This window comes from Panthera pardus, unplaced genomic scaffold (assembly GCF_024362965.1).
Source record: "Panthera pardus isolate Hobbes unplaced genomic scaffold, ASM2436296v1 HiC_scaffold_1, whole genome shotgun sequence".
NCBI classification, from domain to species: Eukaryota; Metazoa; Chordata; class Mammalia; order Carnivora; family Felidae; genus Panthera; species Panthera pardus.
This window is the reverse complement of record NW_026526654.1, coordinates 89402851-89422111: the sequence shown is the minus strand read 5'-3', so window position 1 is coordinate 89422111 and position 19261 is coordinate 89402851. Positions and strand designations below refer to the sequence as shown.

Below are 19261 nucleotides of genomic sequence, written 5' to 3'. Positions count from 1 at the left end.
GAACTACTGGGACCCCATCAAGATAAAAAGCTTCTGCATGGTGAAGGAAACCATCAACAAAACTAAAAGGCAACCAATGGAATGGGAGAAGATATTTGCAAATGATGTATCAGATAAAGGGTTAGTATCCAAAATCTATAAAGAATTTATCAAACTCAAAACCCAAAAAACAAATAATCCAGTGAAAAATGGACCAAAGACATGAATGAACACTTTTCCAAAGAACACATCCAGATGGCTAACAGGTACATGAAAAGATGCTCAACATCATTCATCATCAGGTAAATACAAATTAAAAAAAAAAACTGCAATGAGATACCACCTCACACCTGTCACAATGGCTAAAATTAACAACTCGGGAAACAACAGATGTTAGCGAGGATGCGGAGAAAGGGGAACACTTTTGCACAGCTGGTGGGAATGCAAACTGGTGCAGCCATTCTGGAAAACAATATGAAGGTTCCTCAAAACAGTTAAAAATAGAGCTAGCTTATGACCCAGCAATTGCACATTGTAGTGTTTATCTAAAGGATACAAAAATGCTGATTGGAAGGGGCATATGGACCCCAATGTTTATGGCAGTACTATCAATAATAGCCAACCTGTGGAGAGCCCAAATGTCCATCGACTGATGAATGGATACAGAAGTGATACACACACACACACACACACACACACACACACACCACCCCCACCCCCGCAATGGAATATTACTCAGCAATCAAAAAGAATGAAATCTTATTATTTGCAACAACATGGTTGGAAATAGAGTGTATTATGCTAAGTTGAATAAGTTAGAGAAAGATAATATATGATTTCACTCATGTGGAATTTAAGAAACAAAACAGATGAACATAGGGGTAGGGAAGGAAAAAATAAGTTCAGAGAACAAACTGAGGGTTGCTGGAGGGGTGTTTGGTGGGCAGATGGGCTAAATGAGTGATGGGCACTAAGAAGGGCACTTGTGGTGAGCAGTGGGTGTTATATGTAAGTGATGAATCACTAAATTCTACTCCTGAAACCATTATTACACTATATGTTAACTAACTTGGATTTAAATAAAATTTTAAAAATTCTTTCTCCCTCTGTCCCTCTCCCACTTGAGGAATCTATATATATATAATTTTTTTTAATTTTTAAAAATTTAAATAAAAAAAGAAAAAGGAAAATTCAGTCTTGACATTATTTGGATTTTTCAATTATATATCATTCTGTCATTCTTACTATATTTTGTTAATTCATTTAATATAGGGTTAAAATTATTTTTAACCTTGTGGTGTAATGTAAAGCACATAAAAATTGTACAAAATAATAACATCAGCTCAGTGATTTATCACACAGCAAACACCTATGTCATTACATAGCTTAGATAAATAACATTTAAAGAAGAGAACACCCAGGGGCGCCTGGGTGGCTCAGTCGGTTAAGCGGCCGACTTCAGCTCAGGTCACGATCTCGCGGTCCGTGAGTTCGAGCCCCGCGTCGGGCTCTGGGCTGACGGCTCAGAGCCTGGAGCCTGCTTCCGATTCTGTGTCTCCCTCTCTCTCTGCCCCTCCCCCGTTCATGCTCTGTCTCTCTCTGTCTCAAAAATAAATAATAAAAAAAAAGTTAAAAAAAAAATTTAAAGAAGAGAACATAGCACCTTAGAAGCTCTGCTGAGCCTATCCCAGACCCTGCCCCTCCCACGTTGAAGGGTGACAGGTGTCTCCAGAGAAATGGTAAATCACTTCCTAGCGTTTCTACATACTTTAACCACACAACCAGGCATTCCTAAACACTATAATTTAGTTTTGCATTCTTTTAAACATTATATAGGTGGACTCGTACCATGCCTGTTGTTTTGTGTCTGGTGTGTTTTACTCTATAGCAGTTGGCAATGTTGTTGCATGTAGCTCTGGTTTGTTCATTTTCATTGCTGTGTACTGGTATAACCATACAATGGAATATTATTCTCGACCATGAGAAACTGAGGTAAGTTTGTTATAGACCCTAGAGGAAGTACACAGCATACCTGGCAATGCCACCCAGGGAAGTCAAGACAGATACAGGCAGAGAGAGGCAGGACCTGGGGCACATGCCTTACTAGCATCTGTGGGTGGAGTGTTCTGGGGCTCATGGCATAAGGCCAGATGGGTCCATTCAAACCAAAGAGTAGGGGCGTCAGGAAGCTCCATGAGGGTCTGTGTAGGGGGTGCATAAGGGGAAGGCCTTGGGAGGTGGGGGAGACTGTTTATCACAAGGACTTTTGGGGAAGTCCTATCAGGAACTTAGATTTGCTTGGTGCTCTACAGATTGCTGCCTGGGACACGTACTTGTGTTAGAGGCTAGTGTTAGTTTTTGGTCCCAACAGGCCACGTGGCCAAACAAGATGGACGCCAAGGTAGCAGTACGGCACAGTAGCTTAGCGAAGGTCTGGACAGTGTTTTTCAAATGATTTCTTTTAGTCTGCAGCTTGTCTGTCACTTCTCTTGACCTACTGGGGAAATAATTGGGATTTTATTGAAATCCAATGATCAGGCTGGAGAGAACTGACATCTTTAAGATGTTTACTTTTCAAATCCATAAGTACAATACATTCCTCCATTTAGGTCTTTGTAATTTCTTTGAAATACTTTTTAGCTTTAAGTCTAGAGATCTGCATGTCTTTTGTTACATTTATTCCTACACGTTTGATGTTTCTGATGGCATACAGCATAGTTTTAAAATTTTGTTTTCTACTTGTGCATTTCTTGTATGTAGATATACAGTTGAATTTTAGTGATATTTGTTCACTGACCTTATTAATAAATTTACTTTTTCAGATAGTCATCTCTAGATTCTTTTGGGTTATCTAAATACACATTTATTCTATCTGCAGATAATGACACTTTTCTTTCTTTCTAGTCAATCTTTATGCTTCTTTCTGTTTGTTTTCTTGCTTCATTACACTGGCTGTGATGTCCAGTTCAGTGCTGAATAGAAGTGGTGATATAGTAGGCATTTTTGTTTTTTCCTGAATTCACAGGGTTAAAACTTTTCACAACCTGCCATTATGTATGATGTTTGCTATTGGATTCTTGTAAATACTCTATCAAATTAAGGAATTTTTACTTTTGTTTCTGGTCAGGCTAAGAATTTTTATCAATTCTTATCAATTTAACTCCACTTGATTGTGATGTATTATCCTTTTAAAATATCACTGGATTTGATTTGCTAATCAGTACCTAAGCATTTTCCCATCCATATTAATGAGAAGGATGAGGTTTGTATTTTTAAAAATAATGTCTCTGGGGGTACCTGGGTGGCTCAGTCAGTTACGCGTCCGACTTCAGCTCAGGTCATGATCTGTCTCACAACTCATAAGTTTGAGCCCTGCATCGGGCTCTGTGCTGATAGCATGGAGCCTGCTTCAGATTCTCTGTCTTGCTCTCTTTCTCTCTGCCTCTCCCCCATTCACTCTCTTTCTCAAAAATAAATAAAACATTTTTAAAAATAATGTCTTTGACTTTGTTTACAAGGTTAAGCTGACTTTATATCACAAGTCTGGATGTGGTTTTTCCCCCCCCCCAGAGGAGTTTATGAGATTGGTATTATTTCTTTATTAAACAAATAGAGGAATTTACTAGTAAAGCTGTCTGCATTCAAAGTTGTCTTTATAGGGAGGGTTTTATTAAACAGATTCTACTTTTTTAATAATTATAACATTATTTTGACTTTCTTGTGTCACTTTGGATCAGGTGCATTTTTAAGGAATTTGTCATTTTATTCTTATTGATTTTTGTTTGGTTATTCTTTTAGCTATTGAGAGGGGTCTGTTAAAAGTTTTTTACTGCAGTTGTAGATTTCTACATTTCTTCTTTTAGATTATTAACTTTGCTTTATATTATTTTGAAATTATGTTATTGGTTGCATGAAGATTTAGAGGTATATCCCTGGTAGATTGATCAGTGCTGTTTTTTTTTGTTTTCAGAGTCATTCATAACTTTATTATCAGAACTTCATTTTTTTTTTTTGAGAGTTTTCCTAACATGTTGAGCTTTGTGTCTTTTAAGTCCAAAGAGTTGTTTTGTTTTGTCTTTACTTCTCTTAGAAGATCTTGAATTGACTTTACATGATGAATACAGCTATTTGGGGCTCTGATGAGTTAGCCATACTCTTTTAGCTTTAGAAACTTCTCTACAGGACATTTAGAACAAGTTCTCAAGAGCTGCCCTGGAGGGCATTCAGAAACCTCCCCCCCCCCCCCCCAGAGTTTATTCTCAAAAAAGCTCTTTTTCTATCCAAGCTGAAATCCCAAGGTCAAACTCATCTTCCATGACATAATTCTCTCCTATCTCTGGAAGGAATTTCTGTCTCCCTAGGCATCTGCTAGTATCCTGAAATCCCCTCCACCAGCATTCCCAAGGGTCTCAACAAAGGTATCTTCATTGTTTCTCCTAGGAAGCCGCAAAGAGGATTTCTTTTTCTGTTTTTTTTTTTTAATTTTTTAAAATTTACATCCAAATTAGTTAGCATATAGTGCAACAATGATTTCAGGAGTAGATTCCTTAGTGCCCCTTACCCATTTAGCCCATCCCCCTCCTACAACCCCTCCAGTAACCCTCAGTTTGTTCTCCATATTTATGAGTCTCTTCTGTTTTGTCCCCCTCCCTGTTTTTATATTACTTTTGTTTCCCTTCCCTTATGTTCATCTGTTTTGTCTCTTAAAGTCCTCATATGAGTGAAGTCCTATGACTTTTGTCTTTCTCTGACTGACTAATTTCACTTAGCATAATACCCTCCAGTTCCATCCATGTAGTTGCAAATGGCAAGATTTCATTCTTTTTGATTGCCGAGTAATACTCCATTGTATATAGATACCACATCTCCTTTATCGATTCATCTCTTGATGGACATTTGGTCTCTTTCCACACTTTGGCTATTGTTGATAGTGCTGCTATAAACATGGGGTGCATGTGTCCCTTCGAAAGAGCACACCTGTATCCCTTGGATAAATGCCTAGTAGTGCAGTTGCTGGGTCGTAGGGTAACTCCATTTTTAGTTTTTTGAGGAACCTCCATCCTGTTTTCCAGAGTGGCTGCACCAGCTTGCATTCCCAAGTGGTATTTTTATTTTCACTTTACTTTTGATGATTCTGTGTTCTTAATTTAAGGTGTGTCTCTTGTAAGCAATACAAAGTTGAGTTTCAAACTGAGTATAGATATCTCTAGAATGCCTTTCCCCAGTCTGGTTTAGATTCTCTGCCACTGCATTCTTGTGTTCCTTTGTAGTAGTTCTTACACGAACTTAATTTACTGGTCTGCATCCCCTGTAAGGGCATGAACCATATTTTGTTTATCCTTTTTTAGCCCCTGTATATTTGGTATATAATGTCTGACATCTAGTAGACATTCAACAAGTGTCAGTGGTTTCCAGATTATTAGCTTGGAGCCCTCACACCCTCATTAGCCATGTCTCCAGGCTCCTTTGTTGGGGGTGGGGCTGGGGACAGAGGGCCATTCAAAGGGGGGCCGGGCAGGCAGGGCTTCAAGTCCTCTCTCTCCACTGCAAGCAGAAGTGCTCTTTTATAAGTCAAAGATAAAATGAAAGATTCTACCTGAAGAAAGAGATCTTTTGCTTTAATGTTTTCAAATTATTTGTCCAGGCCAGTGGCTTTGAAACATTTTTGAACCAGAACCTCAGACATTTATTTTACATAGTTTACAGAAACATGTTGCATGAAACAATCGTTGCCCTTATTATGTGTATTGCCCTTTAGTATTTTCTTCTTCTCTTTTTTTAAATAAACGTCATGATCCACTAAACTGATTTCAGTTGACCTCAATTTGAAAGAAAGTCTTGGTGAAGTGGGTTTTGCTGTCAATAAAAATTGGGTTTCAGATTTTCATTTGACAGTTTGCTAGCTGTGTGATCTCAGATCTTCCGTTTTCCTATCTGTAAAACAGAGAGCATGCCTGTCTTTCAGGGTTGTTGTGGGGATTAAATGTGATAATGCTGGAGCGCCTGGGTGGCTCAGTTGGTTAAGCATCTGGCTCTTGATTTCGGCTCAGGTCATGATCTCGAGGTTCATGGGGTCGAGCCCTGCGTCAGGCTCTACGCTGACAGCGCAGAGCCTGCTTGGGACTCTCTCTCCCTCTCTCTCTGCCCCTCCCCTGCTCACGTGCATGTGTGCGCTCTCTCTCTCGCTCGCTCTCTCTAGAAAACTAAGCATTAAAAAAAAACTATTAAGTGTGATAATGCTTATGAAGGAATTAATGCAGTGCCTGATATATAGTTAAAAACAAACGTTCTGTGTCCTTTGGGGAACAGATCTATAATCGTCAAGTTTGGACACAAAACTTAAACATACTCTACAAATTCTATAGAATTTTTCTCACCATTGGAGCATTTAAGATGAAAAAATACATAGAAATACTTTTACCTGTTACAAATTAAAATTGTTTTAGTAGTTAAGTTAAACATGAGACTATGGATATAAATCATTTAAAATACCATAAATAATTAGAAGTGACAACAAGCTAATGAAAAGTTGGGTAAAAAAATCAATAGTTGAGTAAAAAAAAAAAAATCAGTTTAGAACTGAAGAATTTAGTAACTTACTGCCTGCATCGGAAGAAATCAAGTGCTTAGCCTTAGATAGTGCTAGGGACACTTTAAAATTTTTTTGAAAAGTCAGTTTTAAGGAAGCTGCCAGCAACATAAAAATGCCAAAACAAAGTAACTTTTTTTTATGCTTTACATCATAGGTGTGTTGAAGTTGTGAAAGCCTCTCAGTATGTAGAGCTAGCAAATGATCTGGAAATAAACAAAGCAATTACGTACTTGAGACAAAAGGACTTTAACCAAGTAAGTTTTTTAAAGTTTTAGACGTTTTATATGTTAATTGGTCAAAGCAATAATATTGGGAAACTGCTTCTAGAATATTGTCATCTGTGATTATTCTGAAGTTGAGTAATATTTTTATTTGTGTTAACATAATTTCTATTAATATAGTATTACTTTAATTTTGACCTGTTTGTCCTCTTCGTCCCAGCGTAAATACTTTTCATGTAACGCATGGTTCCTAAATTACTAAACCATGTTCTAGTCCAGAGAACAACTTTTCCCCTAGAGGTTTTCAAACTGTTCTCTAAACCTGTAAGGTTTTTTAGAGGCAGGGAAGGCCAAGAGCCCAACTAGCAGCATGGTGCTTCCATCGTCCTGTCTTCACCAGAGAGCTTTCCCGTGACCTGTTTTGTGTATTTGGTTTACTCTGGAACATTGCTTTGGGCATAAAAGGGTCCCATTGCTAAGCACAATTTCACAGTCCTCCAGGACATCTTGCTGGTATCACTGCTACCTTGCTGCCTTGGGTCAAGATGGAATGGGTGCTCCCCCCTCCGTAGTCTTTAAAATATTTTGTGTTCCATTTGCATTTTCAAGATTTTAATTAGTTTACTTATGTTTTAAAAATGTAATTTCTGCTTTCTTTTCAACATTGCTGCTTTGACTTTGTGTTTCTTTTGTTTGTATATTGTAAGTATGATGAGGTGGGTATAATAAACCTTAGTTGAAAGGAACACTGTTAGGTTAAAAGGGATTGGGTTGACATAACTCATAATGACCATTTGACGAGGACTACTTTATTTACGATTCAAGTAAAAGAGAAAAATATATACCTTCTAATATGAGGTTATACTTCTGTAGCTAAGTAAAGATGCTGAAATCTCAGAGTGTGGTTCTTTGGGATGGTAGTTCTGCTTTGTAGTCACCTTTGTAATAGAGAAAAAATCCATAAAAAGCCAAAGGTAGATGAAATGAAGTAGTTTGGGCTGAAGGCCCGTGATCATGTGTGGACAGATGAGTGGAATGCAGAAACCAGTAGCTTAGATGGCATCAGTCGGGAAAGAAAGCCAAAATGAAAATATATCTATTTTCCTAATTGTTTGTGGGGGGGAGAAAAGAAAACACAACCCAAATTAAAAATTTGTTTTGCTGTTTATAGCTAAATTTAATTTTATTGGTACACTTTTATCAGTTTCACTGGTAAAGGAATCGATGTTATAATATTTTATTTTGATTAATTGAATTTTTAAAGATTTTTATTTTTATGTAATTTCCACACCCAACATGAGACTCGAACTCACAACCCCGAGATCAAGAGTCACATGCTCCACTGATTGAGCCACCCAGGCATCCCTATAATATATTTTATTTTTAAAAACAGTAATATTGGGGGTTGCCTAGCTGGCTCAGTTGGTAGAGCATGTGGCTTTTGATCTCAGGGTCATGAGTTCAAGCCCCACATTGGTCGTGGAGCCTACTTAAAAAAAAATTTAAAAACAAATATTGGCTATGCATTCATTGAACGTGTAAAAGAACGGTTTTGAAAACCACCCATTTCAAAGCAAAAAATCTTGAAAATATTCCTTTTATTAGAATAGTTTCATAGCATTTTTAGAATAGTTTAGAAATTTTAAATATGAAATGTTTTTATTCTCTCAGATGTTTTTAAATGAATGTTTTAAAGTTCAAAATATTTCTGTTATTTTAAATAGTAGCACTGCATCATTTTTTACATATTATTTGAATTCATAGTAACCTTTTTGTGGGGAGAATAACTTGGTGTTATATGTAGTCTTAAAGTCTTGTTAACAGTGAGCTGCAAATTAATAAAGATGAAAATTTTAAAATCTAAGACACTTAAAAAACGTTTTTTTAAGTTCTTTATTTTAAGAGAGAAAGAGATAGTGTGAGTGGGGGAGGGAGAGAAAAGGGAGAGAGAAAAGGGAGAGAGAAAGAGATAGTGTGAGTGGGGGAGGGAGAGAGGGGGAGAGAGAAAACGAGAGAAAGAATCCCAAGCAGGCTATGCGCTGCGAGTGCAGAGCCCAATGCAGGGCTTAAACTCACAAAACCACAAGATCATGACCAGAGCCAACACCAAGAGCTGGATGCTTAACCAACTGAGCCACCCAGACGCCACATCTAAGGCACTTTATTAATAGTTTTATTAATAGTATGAATAGCTGTTTCTAAAAGGAATGATGTAAGCTAAACTACTATATGGCATTCCATTTTTTTTTTAATTTTTTTAACGTTTATTTATTTTTGAGACAGGGAGAGACAGCATGAACGGGGGAGGGTCAGAGAGAGAGGGAGACAGAATCTGAAACAGGCTCCGGGCTCTGAGCTGTCAGCACGGAGCGTGACGCGAGGCTCGAACTCACGGACCGCGAGGTGATGACCTGAGCCGAAGTCGGATGCCCAACCGACTGAGCCACCCAGGCGCCCCATTCCATTTTTTTTAATTGTTGTTGTTAGCTTGCTTTTGACAATCTACTTACAGATTTCATAAATATCAGAAAACTGATTATTTTCTCTCTACACTTTACTTTTGAGAATTTAATGGATACATGAGTTACACCTATTCATGTGCCTTATATTTTAAATTAACACATACATTTATTTTGACACAATCTAAAACTAAAGTTTAAAACCTCAGAATTCTTACTCAAAGTGAAATGTATCTTATAAAACTTAGAGATTCAAAACAGCAGTGACTTTTACATTAATAGCCATGGACGTTGTATAAAGAGTCAATGAGATAACTCCTATAGGATGAACAACATAAGTAGCAATAATTTCCGAAGTGCGTTTTAGGAACTTCTTGGCAGTTCTGCAGAAGATCCTTCCAAGAAAGTAAGTGAGAAAGAGAATCTCAAAAGTGAGCATATGATGTTGGGGTCTTTTTTCTTCTTTGTGGAATTATGAACTACTAGCCTAGAAACTTCAGTGATTTTCTTTAATCAAAAACCTTTGAAAAGAGGGGCACCTGGGTGACTCAGTCGGTTGAGCATGTGACTCTTGATTTTGGCTCAGATCATGATATCATGGTCATGGGGTTGAGCCCTGCATTGGGCTCTGCTCTGGGCATGGAGCCTGCTTGCGATTCTCGCTCTCCCTCTCCCTTTTCGTCTGCCCCTCCCCTGCGCGTGCACTCTCTCTCTCAGAAAACAAACAAACAAAAAAACTTGAAAAGAATAATTACTTCTATTGGAACCTACATATGTAGAATGTATCCTTAAAAAAATTGAGTCAGCACACTAAATGGTGCTATACTCGAGGCTTCGTTTGGGGTCAGACACTTTCACAGCACACAGATTTGTCAAGATATTTTCACCAGCAGCAGCTTGTGAGCATCGTAAAAACTAAAGCAGCGTTTTTGGTTGGACTCCACTCTCTCCAAGAGCAGAAAGTGCCCAAAGCCATGCATTTTCTGTTCAGTATATGTATCTTGAAGGAAGGAAGGAAAACCCATTGCCTTTACCTGCTTTTTTTCCTGTTATTTCTCAGGCATTTCTAGATTGAGTACTCACTTCTCATCTAAGGTGTCTGACCATTCCAAATATCCTGTTTGGTTAGGATGGTCTCAGACCTGCCAAGTGGTTAAAAATGTACTTTCATTTCTCATGGCTTGAAAGTATAATTATATTTGGAACTACTTGAGATAATTTTTTGTCGTAGTCCCAGAATTAGTTTCTGTCATCAGTTTTGGAAAAATTCTCGACCATTAGTCTTTCTTTCCTTTCTGGAGTTCCAGTTATGTTTGTCTTAGACCTTTTTGCTATGTTCCCATATGTCTCTTTTTTTCATCTGAGACCTTTTTTTCATCTCTTCTTTTCCTTTGCTTATTTAGTCTGAACATTTTCTGGGATCTTGACCTTCAGATCCTGGTTGTCTCAGTAGTGCTGTAGTGCCTTCCAAAGATATTTTTAGTATTTTAATATAAATTTTCTAATTGTTCTCTGTAGAATGGTCTTCTGTAGGCTGATCTCTGATAGCCAAAAGCAGAAATTCTGATTTGCAAAGAGTAAATTTGATTGTGTCCTTTAGGTAAAAACCTCACTTACACCCCATTATGCAGGATAGACACTAAACCGTGTCATAAGACTCACAAGGCGCAATATTGACTACACTCTGGCTGTACCTACCCTATTGTGAAACCTCTCGGTTAAGTTCTTCATTTCAGTTATTGCACTTTTAGTTTTGCTGTGTCCTTTTTTATAAATGCCGATTCTCAGATGAAATTCTCATTCTGTCGTCTGTTTTCTTGACCATATCAGTCCCTTCCCTTTGTGTCCTCCCCTGGTGTGACACTCAAGACACAATGGTCTTTACAGCAGCCTTAAGCCCGGATACCGTCCTATTACAATGATCGTAACGTCCATATATTTCATTTCTAGGCTGTGGAGACCTTAAAAATGTTTGAAAAAAAGGACAGTAGAGTGAAAAGTGCAGCTGCAACCAACCTCTCATTTCTGTATTATTTGGTAAGTTCCGGTGCTTTTACAACTAAGAGTGGATGATGTGGTGTTTTTATGTTGCTAAATTTCTCCCCGAAGAGCACGGCTAGAGAGAAGCTCCAAAGAAGACTGGTAGAGAATGTTAGTAGAATGGGGTGCCTAGAGGTCTGATCACGACAAGTTCTGGGCCAGGGGTTGAGTTTATGGATATGAGTGAGAGGACCATCTCAGAAGAAGAAGGGAAGGAGAAAAATTATGGTGGGTAAACATCACTCAGAAAATTACACAGTGCAGATCTGCGAGGTGGGCTAGAGATCGGTTTCAGCACCATGTTAGTAGTAAAGAAAGTGATGGCTCAGGTTACATGATTTACGTAAGGTACGGTGTCATCTATAAGAAGCCTACTTTGAGCATCGGCCGGATCCCAATCGTGGGGAATACCAAAAGTCTAAAAGCTCACTAAAAGGGAGCTTCTTAATTTGGAACAAAGGAGGCATGCGGGTGGACTCAGACGGAACAAAGGAAGGTTGGTTGAAAGTAGAGATAATAAGTGTTTCAGAAATTCAGAGAAGGCACAAAACATTTTAATTTTGGGGAGACTAAAGGGATGAACAAAAGCACAGAGACAGGAAAGGTGGGAGAGGATGTGAACATAAGGATCACTATATTTAGTTAAACCACGTTCTCGGTTCCTCTTGGAACTTCTGGTCGGTGCGCCACTGAGAATCACTGCCGTGCTGAACTACTGTTAATGGTGGAAATTTTACCCCTACTCTGTTGTGATGGAAAAGAGATCAAGACCACTGGTGAGGAATGACAGCAGTATTTTAAGCCTACTGGCAAGAGAGTGGCGCCAGGTGCAGGTTGAGAGGAGGCTGCAGATTAGGGAGAAAGATGCTGAGTTTTTTTCTAATATGTTTTTAAGATTTTTTGTAGCAGTGGTGATATATGTATATATATATTTATTTAAAAAATTTTTATGTTTATTCTTGAGAGAGAGAGAGAGAGAGAGATGGAGTGTGAGTGGGGGAGGGAGACACAGAATCCGAAGCAGGCTCCAGGCTCCGAGCTGTCAGCACAGAGCCCGACGCGGGGCTTGAACTCATGAACCGTGAGATCATGACTTGAGCCGAAGTTGGAGGCTCAACCGACTGAACCACCCAGGAGCCCCTACAGTGGTGATATATTTAAATAGTAATGGCCAACAAGCATGTGGAACTGATCTCAGATGGGAAATCAGGGATAGAGATGATTTGATGATTGTCTGCGTAGAGGTCAGAGCTTTGATAATAGATGCTATGGGCTGATGGTGTGTGTCCTCCTCCCCCAACCAAATTTATATGTTGAAGCCCAAATGTGACTGTATTTGGAGGGACTTGGAGAGATACTTAGGGTTAGATGAAGTCATGAGAGCAGGTCCCCTGATGGGATTAGTGCCCTTATTAGAAGAGAAGGAACCAGAGCCCTCTCCCCCTGAGGACACAGCAAGGTGTCCTCCTGCAAACCAAGAAGTGGCTCTCAGCAGACACCACATTGGCCAGCATCTTGATCTGGGATCTCCCAGCCTCCAGAACTATGAGAAATAAACGCTTGCTGTTTAAGCCAGTCTGTGGTATTTGCTATAGCAGCCTGAACTAAGACGACAGAGGGTATCTCCAGGGGCGAGAGTGTAGCACAGAACTGAGAAATGACTTTGGGATTCACATACATTAAAGAGGCAAAAATAAGAATCAGATCAAGAAGATGGGAAAGGAACTACAGTATGATGCCTTTGAAGTAAAGGAAAAAAGGAAGGCACAAAGAGGAAGTATATAACATTGAAATCAGAGAGGTAGTCCATGAGAACGAAGGCTAGGAGAGGCACTTTTGCTGGTGAGACAGCAAACTCCGAGCTGGGCATTAGCCAGGATGCAGTTTCCGGGGCAGATCTCTTTGGATCAGTACGTCAGTGAGGAGGGTTGGAAGCGTCACAGAGTGGAGGAGGGGGAAATTGGGCTGTGATGCAGTCAGCACAGTCCTTAGCCAACTCTGCGGGACCCCCTGACTTGGGATGGCTGTGCAGCCCTGTCCCCCACTGCGGTGAGGGGGCCGGGGCCTTTGTGCCTCCGCATCACCCAGTCACTGGAGTCAGCCTGCTCACCAGGAAGGGGGTGCAGCTTTGGGCAAGGCACCTCTTTCTCATGGGGCTGGAGTAATTCACAGAGTGGGCTGACAGCTGAGGCCGTGGCCAGCAGCATTCCCAGCACTTCTGAAGGACAGGTCTGGGGGCTGAAGCATGGTCTCCATTACAGTCATTACATTGGAATTTAGAAGATCACTTGTAAATTTCGTGCAAATGGTTTAATTAGCGACCGGATCTTGACCAAGTTTGATGAATGTGTGGGAGGAGACCAAGAAGATTTTTTAAAAAGAAAGAAAAATAGCTAGATTTAGGCGACTGAGCAGAGCTATCAGAGTATCTGATCAATAGTTTGTTGCACGTAGTTCTTGGGAAAATGGTTATTTTGAGGCAACGTAATGGGCCTGGTATATGATATATATTGAACATATATTATTGGTACCTAGTATGTGGTTGTATCAGTTTCTGTTGCTCTGGAATAAGCTGCCCCAAAATGTAGTGGCTAAAATAACTGTGTATTTCCTCACATTCTACCTGAACAGGCTGGGCTCACTTGGGTGGTCCTTCTGCTGATCTGGCCCGGGGTCACACATCCTGCTGCCATCATCTGAAGTTTGACTGAGGCAGCATGGTCCAAATGCTTCCCTCACATGTGAGACTTAGCTGAGCCGTTGACCAGCATCTCGTTCCTCCACCTCCTCCTCCAGCAGGGGAGAGCCCAGCCTTCTTACGTGGGGCAGGGTCCACGAGAGGAGACCCCAGTGCACTCAGGTGGTTACCAGGCTCCTGTGTGCGTTGAATTTGTTGTTATCTTACTGGGCAAAACCAACACGGGAGAGAACCATTCAAGGGCCTGAATGCTGGGAGGTGTGATTCTTTGGGGCCACTATTTTAATGATCTGTCACTGCCTGCATTCAGGGTATCCTTTCCATATGCAAAATGTACTCAGCCCTCCAGGGACTCTCATAGTCTCACCTGTCACAGCATCAGGCCCAAGAGCCATTGTCTGCTTGGGGTCTAGATAGAGGTAGGCTTTCTCAGGTGCAGGTCCTCTTGACCCAAAGGTCTGCGAACAGGAAAACACACCGTGTCTCCCATACACTTCACATCCTCCGATGAGATAAGAGTAGGGTCACTGTAATAGATACTCTCGTTCCAAAGGGGTGAGATGGAGGCACCTCACACCCATTAGTCCTTAGTGGGTCAGACATCTAGCTAAGCACATGTGGTCCACGCCCCCGAAAGTGAGGAAGGGGACGTTCCTTAGGTAGGGCTCAGCTCTGATCCCTGGGAGTGGTGCCCTAATCCTTTGGTCTCTTGTGGCTCTTGGCTCTGCATTCTGGAAACACTTCCTTTTACAGAAAAAATAACCTGTATTTGCAGCTGATTAACTTTCTTAGCCTGCTTTCTGCCCAGAAAAATTGGGGACCCGGAGGCTGTCTTTCATTTTGGATGGTCTGTCCCTTTAATCCAAGCTGGCAATGCTTAAACTGGTACAACTCCCTTAAAGACTTGGCAGGTTTCCTATAAATCTCATTTGGGGTGCCCACATGCCCCAAGAGCTACATCCACAGTGGTTTTCAAGGCAGACAGACCCCTTTCCACTTAGGTGCATGAGGCTGCTGTGGCACAGAGCCCCAAAGATATTTGGAAGCTTTTTTCTACCTTAAAGAGGAGTGCCTCCTTTGCCAGGCACTACCTTAAATCTTCCTGAGATGTTTCCAAAGGGCATTACAGCCACACCCTTGATCTGATCTCTGCCCTGCAACCAGTTCTTACTCTGAGACTTGCTGCCCAGAGAAACTAGAGACATGAAATAATTTTATTTTCTGGCCCAACACGTCCTTGTTTTTCTATATTTCTGCCAAACTCTAGTTGGAAAATCTGAAGTTTTATCTTAAGCTCCTCTCTCACTGTACCTTATCAAACCCAATTAAAGTAAATTAATTGGCACTTTTAACCTCCTGCTCAGAAATCTCCTTGGCCACACACACATATTTACTAAGTACACGTTCTGTCTTCCAAGTCAGTGTAGATGGCAGTTTTCCCAGTTTTATGACTGCAAAACATGACTTGCCCTTTATCTAGCCTCTGATAACAATTCCTTACTCCTTCTCCATCCTCCACTACTATGGCTCTAGTGCTTTCCAGATTTTGCCTGCTGCCTAGTCCAAAAGACAAGGTTTTTTATGTTTTGAGTTTTTTATGACAGTAGCACCCCACTTTTAAGCATCAATTTTTTTTTTTTTTAACATTTATTTATTTTTGAGACAGAGAGAGACAGAGCATGAACGGGGGAGGGTCAGAGAGAGAGGGAGACACAGAATCTGAAACGGGCTCCAGGCTCTGAGCAGTCAGCACAGAGCCCGATGCGGGGCTCAAACTCACATACCGCGAGATCGTGACCTGAGCCGAAGTTGGACGCTTAACTGACTGAGCCACCCAGGCGCCCCTAAGTATCAATTTTTATATCAAAGTTCAGAGTCCACACAAATACATGAATATTCATAACAGCATTATTCATAATAAACGAAAGTGGGAGGGCACAATCCAGGTGTCCATCAACAGTGAATGGATAAACAAAATGTGGCCTATCCATACAATGGGGTATTATTCAGCGATGAACAGGAATGAAATACTGATGCATAGTACAACATGGATGGACCTTGAAAACATTCTGCTAAGCAAAGAAGCCAAACAAAAAAGCCGCATGTTATACGGTTGTGTTTATTATGAAATGTCCAGAATAAACAAATCCATGGAGGTGGAAACCAGATTAGTGGCTGTCAGGGGCCAGAGCAGGTGGGAGAATGGGGAGTGACTGCTAATGGGTACAGGATATTTTGGGGGGAGGGTGATAAAAATGTTGTAGAAATGGATGCTGGTGATGGTGGTACAATTTTTTGAATGTGTAAATGCCTCAAAAATGTACATTTATCTGACCTGTGAATTGTATCTCAGTGTTTTGAAAGTTCATTCGGGGAAGCAGTCACTGTGAGTATCATGGGAGAAGGGATGTGGGAGCTAGAATTTACCCAGTGGTGGGGGAGCTGTGGGTGAAGGTGCAGAAGGGGGGTCAGGGGCCTGAGAAGGGATCAGCAGTCAGTGTGTGAGTGGCCCAGCGTGTCCAGCAGCCACATGAAGGGGGAGTTCTTGGAGAGACCTTTGGGAAGCAGTTGCTTCTGCACAACTGCCTCCTCCGTGGGTCCGGAGCCAAGCCCCAGCGGGGATCGGGGTCACTGTGCTCAGCAGGGACAGCACAGTTGGGAGACAGAACCAGATGTGGAGTCAAAATGAGTGAGGACAGGCTGGAACCCACAGGCGTTTCTGCATCAGTCCTGCAACTGATGACCAGAAAAAGACCTTCAGAGAGCAAAAGCTGCTGCTTCGTGTCTGCGTCCCGCATGTGCTACAAGTTCCTTTCAGCCGACTGTGGACAAGAACCATGCAGGGAAGGGGATTCTGGGAAATCTGGTTCCTGGCTTAAGCAAGCCGGCACAGATGCTTCACTATTTAAGGGTTGAGAGGTCTATGTCGCTTAAGTGAGTGATGTTAAGGTCCTTTGGCGGAAGAGACAGAACTAGAGACTTGCTAGAAACGCCAGACCTAGTAGGTGACGCGACCAATTGGATGGAAGGACGGGAAAGCTAGTGGTGCCTTTGTAGCCAGCTCAGGGCTTCAGGTGTACTGCAGCTGTGACGTGAAATCCGGGTGTTCAGAATGGAGCCACTTAGGGGCGGCTGGGTGGCCCAGTCTGTTGACCGCCTGACTCTTGATTTTGATTCAGGTCATGATCCCGGAGTGGTGGAATCGAGCCCCGCATTGGGCTCTGCCCTGAGGGTGGAGCCTGCTTAAGATGCTCTGCCTCCTGCCCCCTCCTCATCCTGTACTCACTCTCTCTCTAAAGCTAAAAACAAATAGACAAAAAAACCATTAATAAAATGGAGCCACTTACATGTAGTGTTGTTATTCAAACCACGAGACTGTGAGGTCAGTCATTAGAAACTTGGGTAGTTGAAAGAACACGATGATTAAAAATCTTGTAGAATAAGTCTATCAAGATCAAGATATATAAAATATTTCTGTTCATCATATTTGTAATCTCAGAAAATCTGTTTATCATGTCTGTAGCCCAGAACAGTCAGTAGAGATATTTGATGAACCCCGAATAATTTGTGTGTGTTTTGTACTTTGTTTAGGAAAATGAATTTGCACAAGCCAGTAGCTATGCAGATTTAGCTGTGAACTCTGATAGATATAATCCCTCAGCTCTGACTAACAAAGGGAATACAGTTTTTGCAAACGGTGATTATGAGAAGGCAGCTGAATTCTATAAAGAGGCTCTAAGAAATGATTCTTCTTGTACTGAAGCACTTTATAATATTGGTAAGTAAAATAGGCAGAATTGCTTTGTCTTTCTCCTTTACAATTTTTTTTTCTTTTCTTATTTTAAATTGACTTACAGAGCTCCAGTTCATTAGTGGAGGAGACTGACTGACTTCCCAAATTCCTGCGAATACTGAATATTCAGCTTTTGCCAAACTGATAGGTGGGAAAACAAACAAACGAACACATTTTCTTTATGAGCAGTTTCAAACACAAAAATTGGACAGAAAAATACCCATGTCCCTTACCAACTATATTTAACACACTTCAACATTTTGTCATATTTACATCAGGTTTGGTTTTTAGTGAACGAAACGTTTTAAGACCTGAAGGCACATCTTATTCCCTTCCTTGCCTTTCAGGGTCCCCTGAAATGGGTGTCATTCCTTCCTGTTCTTGAGTTTGCAGTGCGACAAACACATGTTGATACGATACTGCTTCTTATCTCTTGGGTTATTAATGAAGTTTCTTTTGAGATTTTCTTCTCCCTGCATAGCTGTGTTTTTCTGTTTCTGGCTTGCTTGTTTGTTTTACCTTCTATGTTTCGTGTCGTAAACTTTCCTCAGATGTCTGATGAACCTGGCCTGTCTTCTCACATTTAGGAGTTTGCAGCTAAAGCTGAGCGGGATCTCTGAGGCCACAAGGGAGACTGATGTGCTGGCACGCTGCCACGGGGCCATCTGCCTGATCTGCGTAGTTGGGGAACTGCCCGCTAGTCAATTGATCCAATTGGATCCTTCCTCCCAGAGAGGAGTCTTTAATCTCCTGCCAGATGCAAAAGGAAGACCTGGCTGGGTTGGGAGGAATTAGCCATTTTAGATGGAGTCAAGGAGAGTTTAAAGTCATGTTGGAGCAAGGGAGGGTGGGACCGTTCGGGAATCGGGGAAAGAGCAGAGGGAAGTGAATAGCAGAGGCCTTAATGCAGGAGATTTCTTGCCTAGATATTTATTTATTTATTCTCTTTATAAGTTTTAAGTACTTTTCCTAGTCTGTTGCTTAGCTTTTAATTGGTCATTTGTTTTGTCAAACAGGTTTTCTAATTTTATAGAGTCAAATTTGGCTTTTGGAAAGTTTGTGGCTTCATTTATTTATTGCTTTACAAAGCCCTTCCCTACCCCAAGATTATAAAATCATTTTCCTATATTTTCTTTTCATACGTTTACATCTTTGTTTTTTTCTATTTAGTTTTTTTTTTATTATAAATTTATTGTCAAATTGGTTTCCGTACAACACCCAATGCTCATCCCAACAGGTGCCCTCCTCCATGCCCATCACCCACCCCCCATCAACCCTCAGTTTGTTCTCAGTTTTTAGGAGTCTCTTATGTTTTGGCTCCCTCCCTCTCTAACCATTTTTTTTTCTTCTATTTAGTTTTAAAGTAAGTTTTGGGTGTATTCAAAACAGGAATACATTCAAAATAGGAATCTACATGTTTTAATTCACGTGTAGTCGGTTGTCCTGGCTCCATTTCTTACTAGTCCCTTAGTCCCCGTT

At 40.8% G+C, this 19261-nt stretch overlaps 1 protein-coding gene across 9 annotated transcripts in view; it reads left to right on the top strand.

Annotated features, from left to right (window-relative positions):
• IFT88 (intraflagellar transport 88) overlaps positions 1-19261 on the top strand; it is a 130511-nt gene that overhangs the window by 59009 nt on the left and 52241 nt on the right. For all 9 annotated transcript variants that reach the window (XR_008421612.1, XM_019448021.2, XM_019448018.2 and 6 more), the window contains 3 exons: positions 6726-6825; positions 11202-11288; positions 17581-17767. Coding sequence is in view for 8 of the 9 variants with exons in the window: in XM_019448021.2 (XP_019303566.1) it covers positions 6726-6825; positions 11202-11288; positions 17581-17767 (374 nt within the window). In the remaining variant the exon portion in view is untranslated. The remainder of the gene's footprint in view (positions 1-6725; positions 6826-11201; positions 11289-17580; positions 17768-19261) is intronic.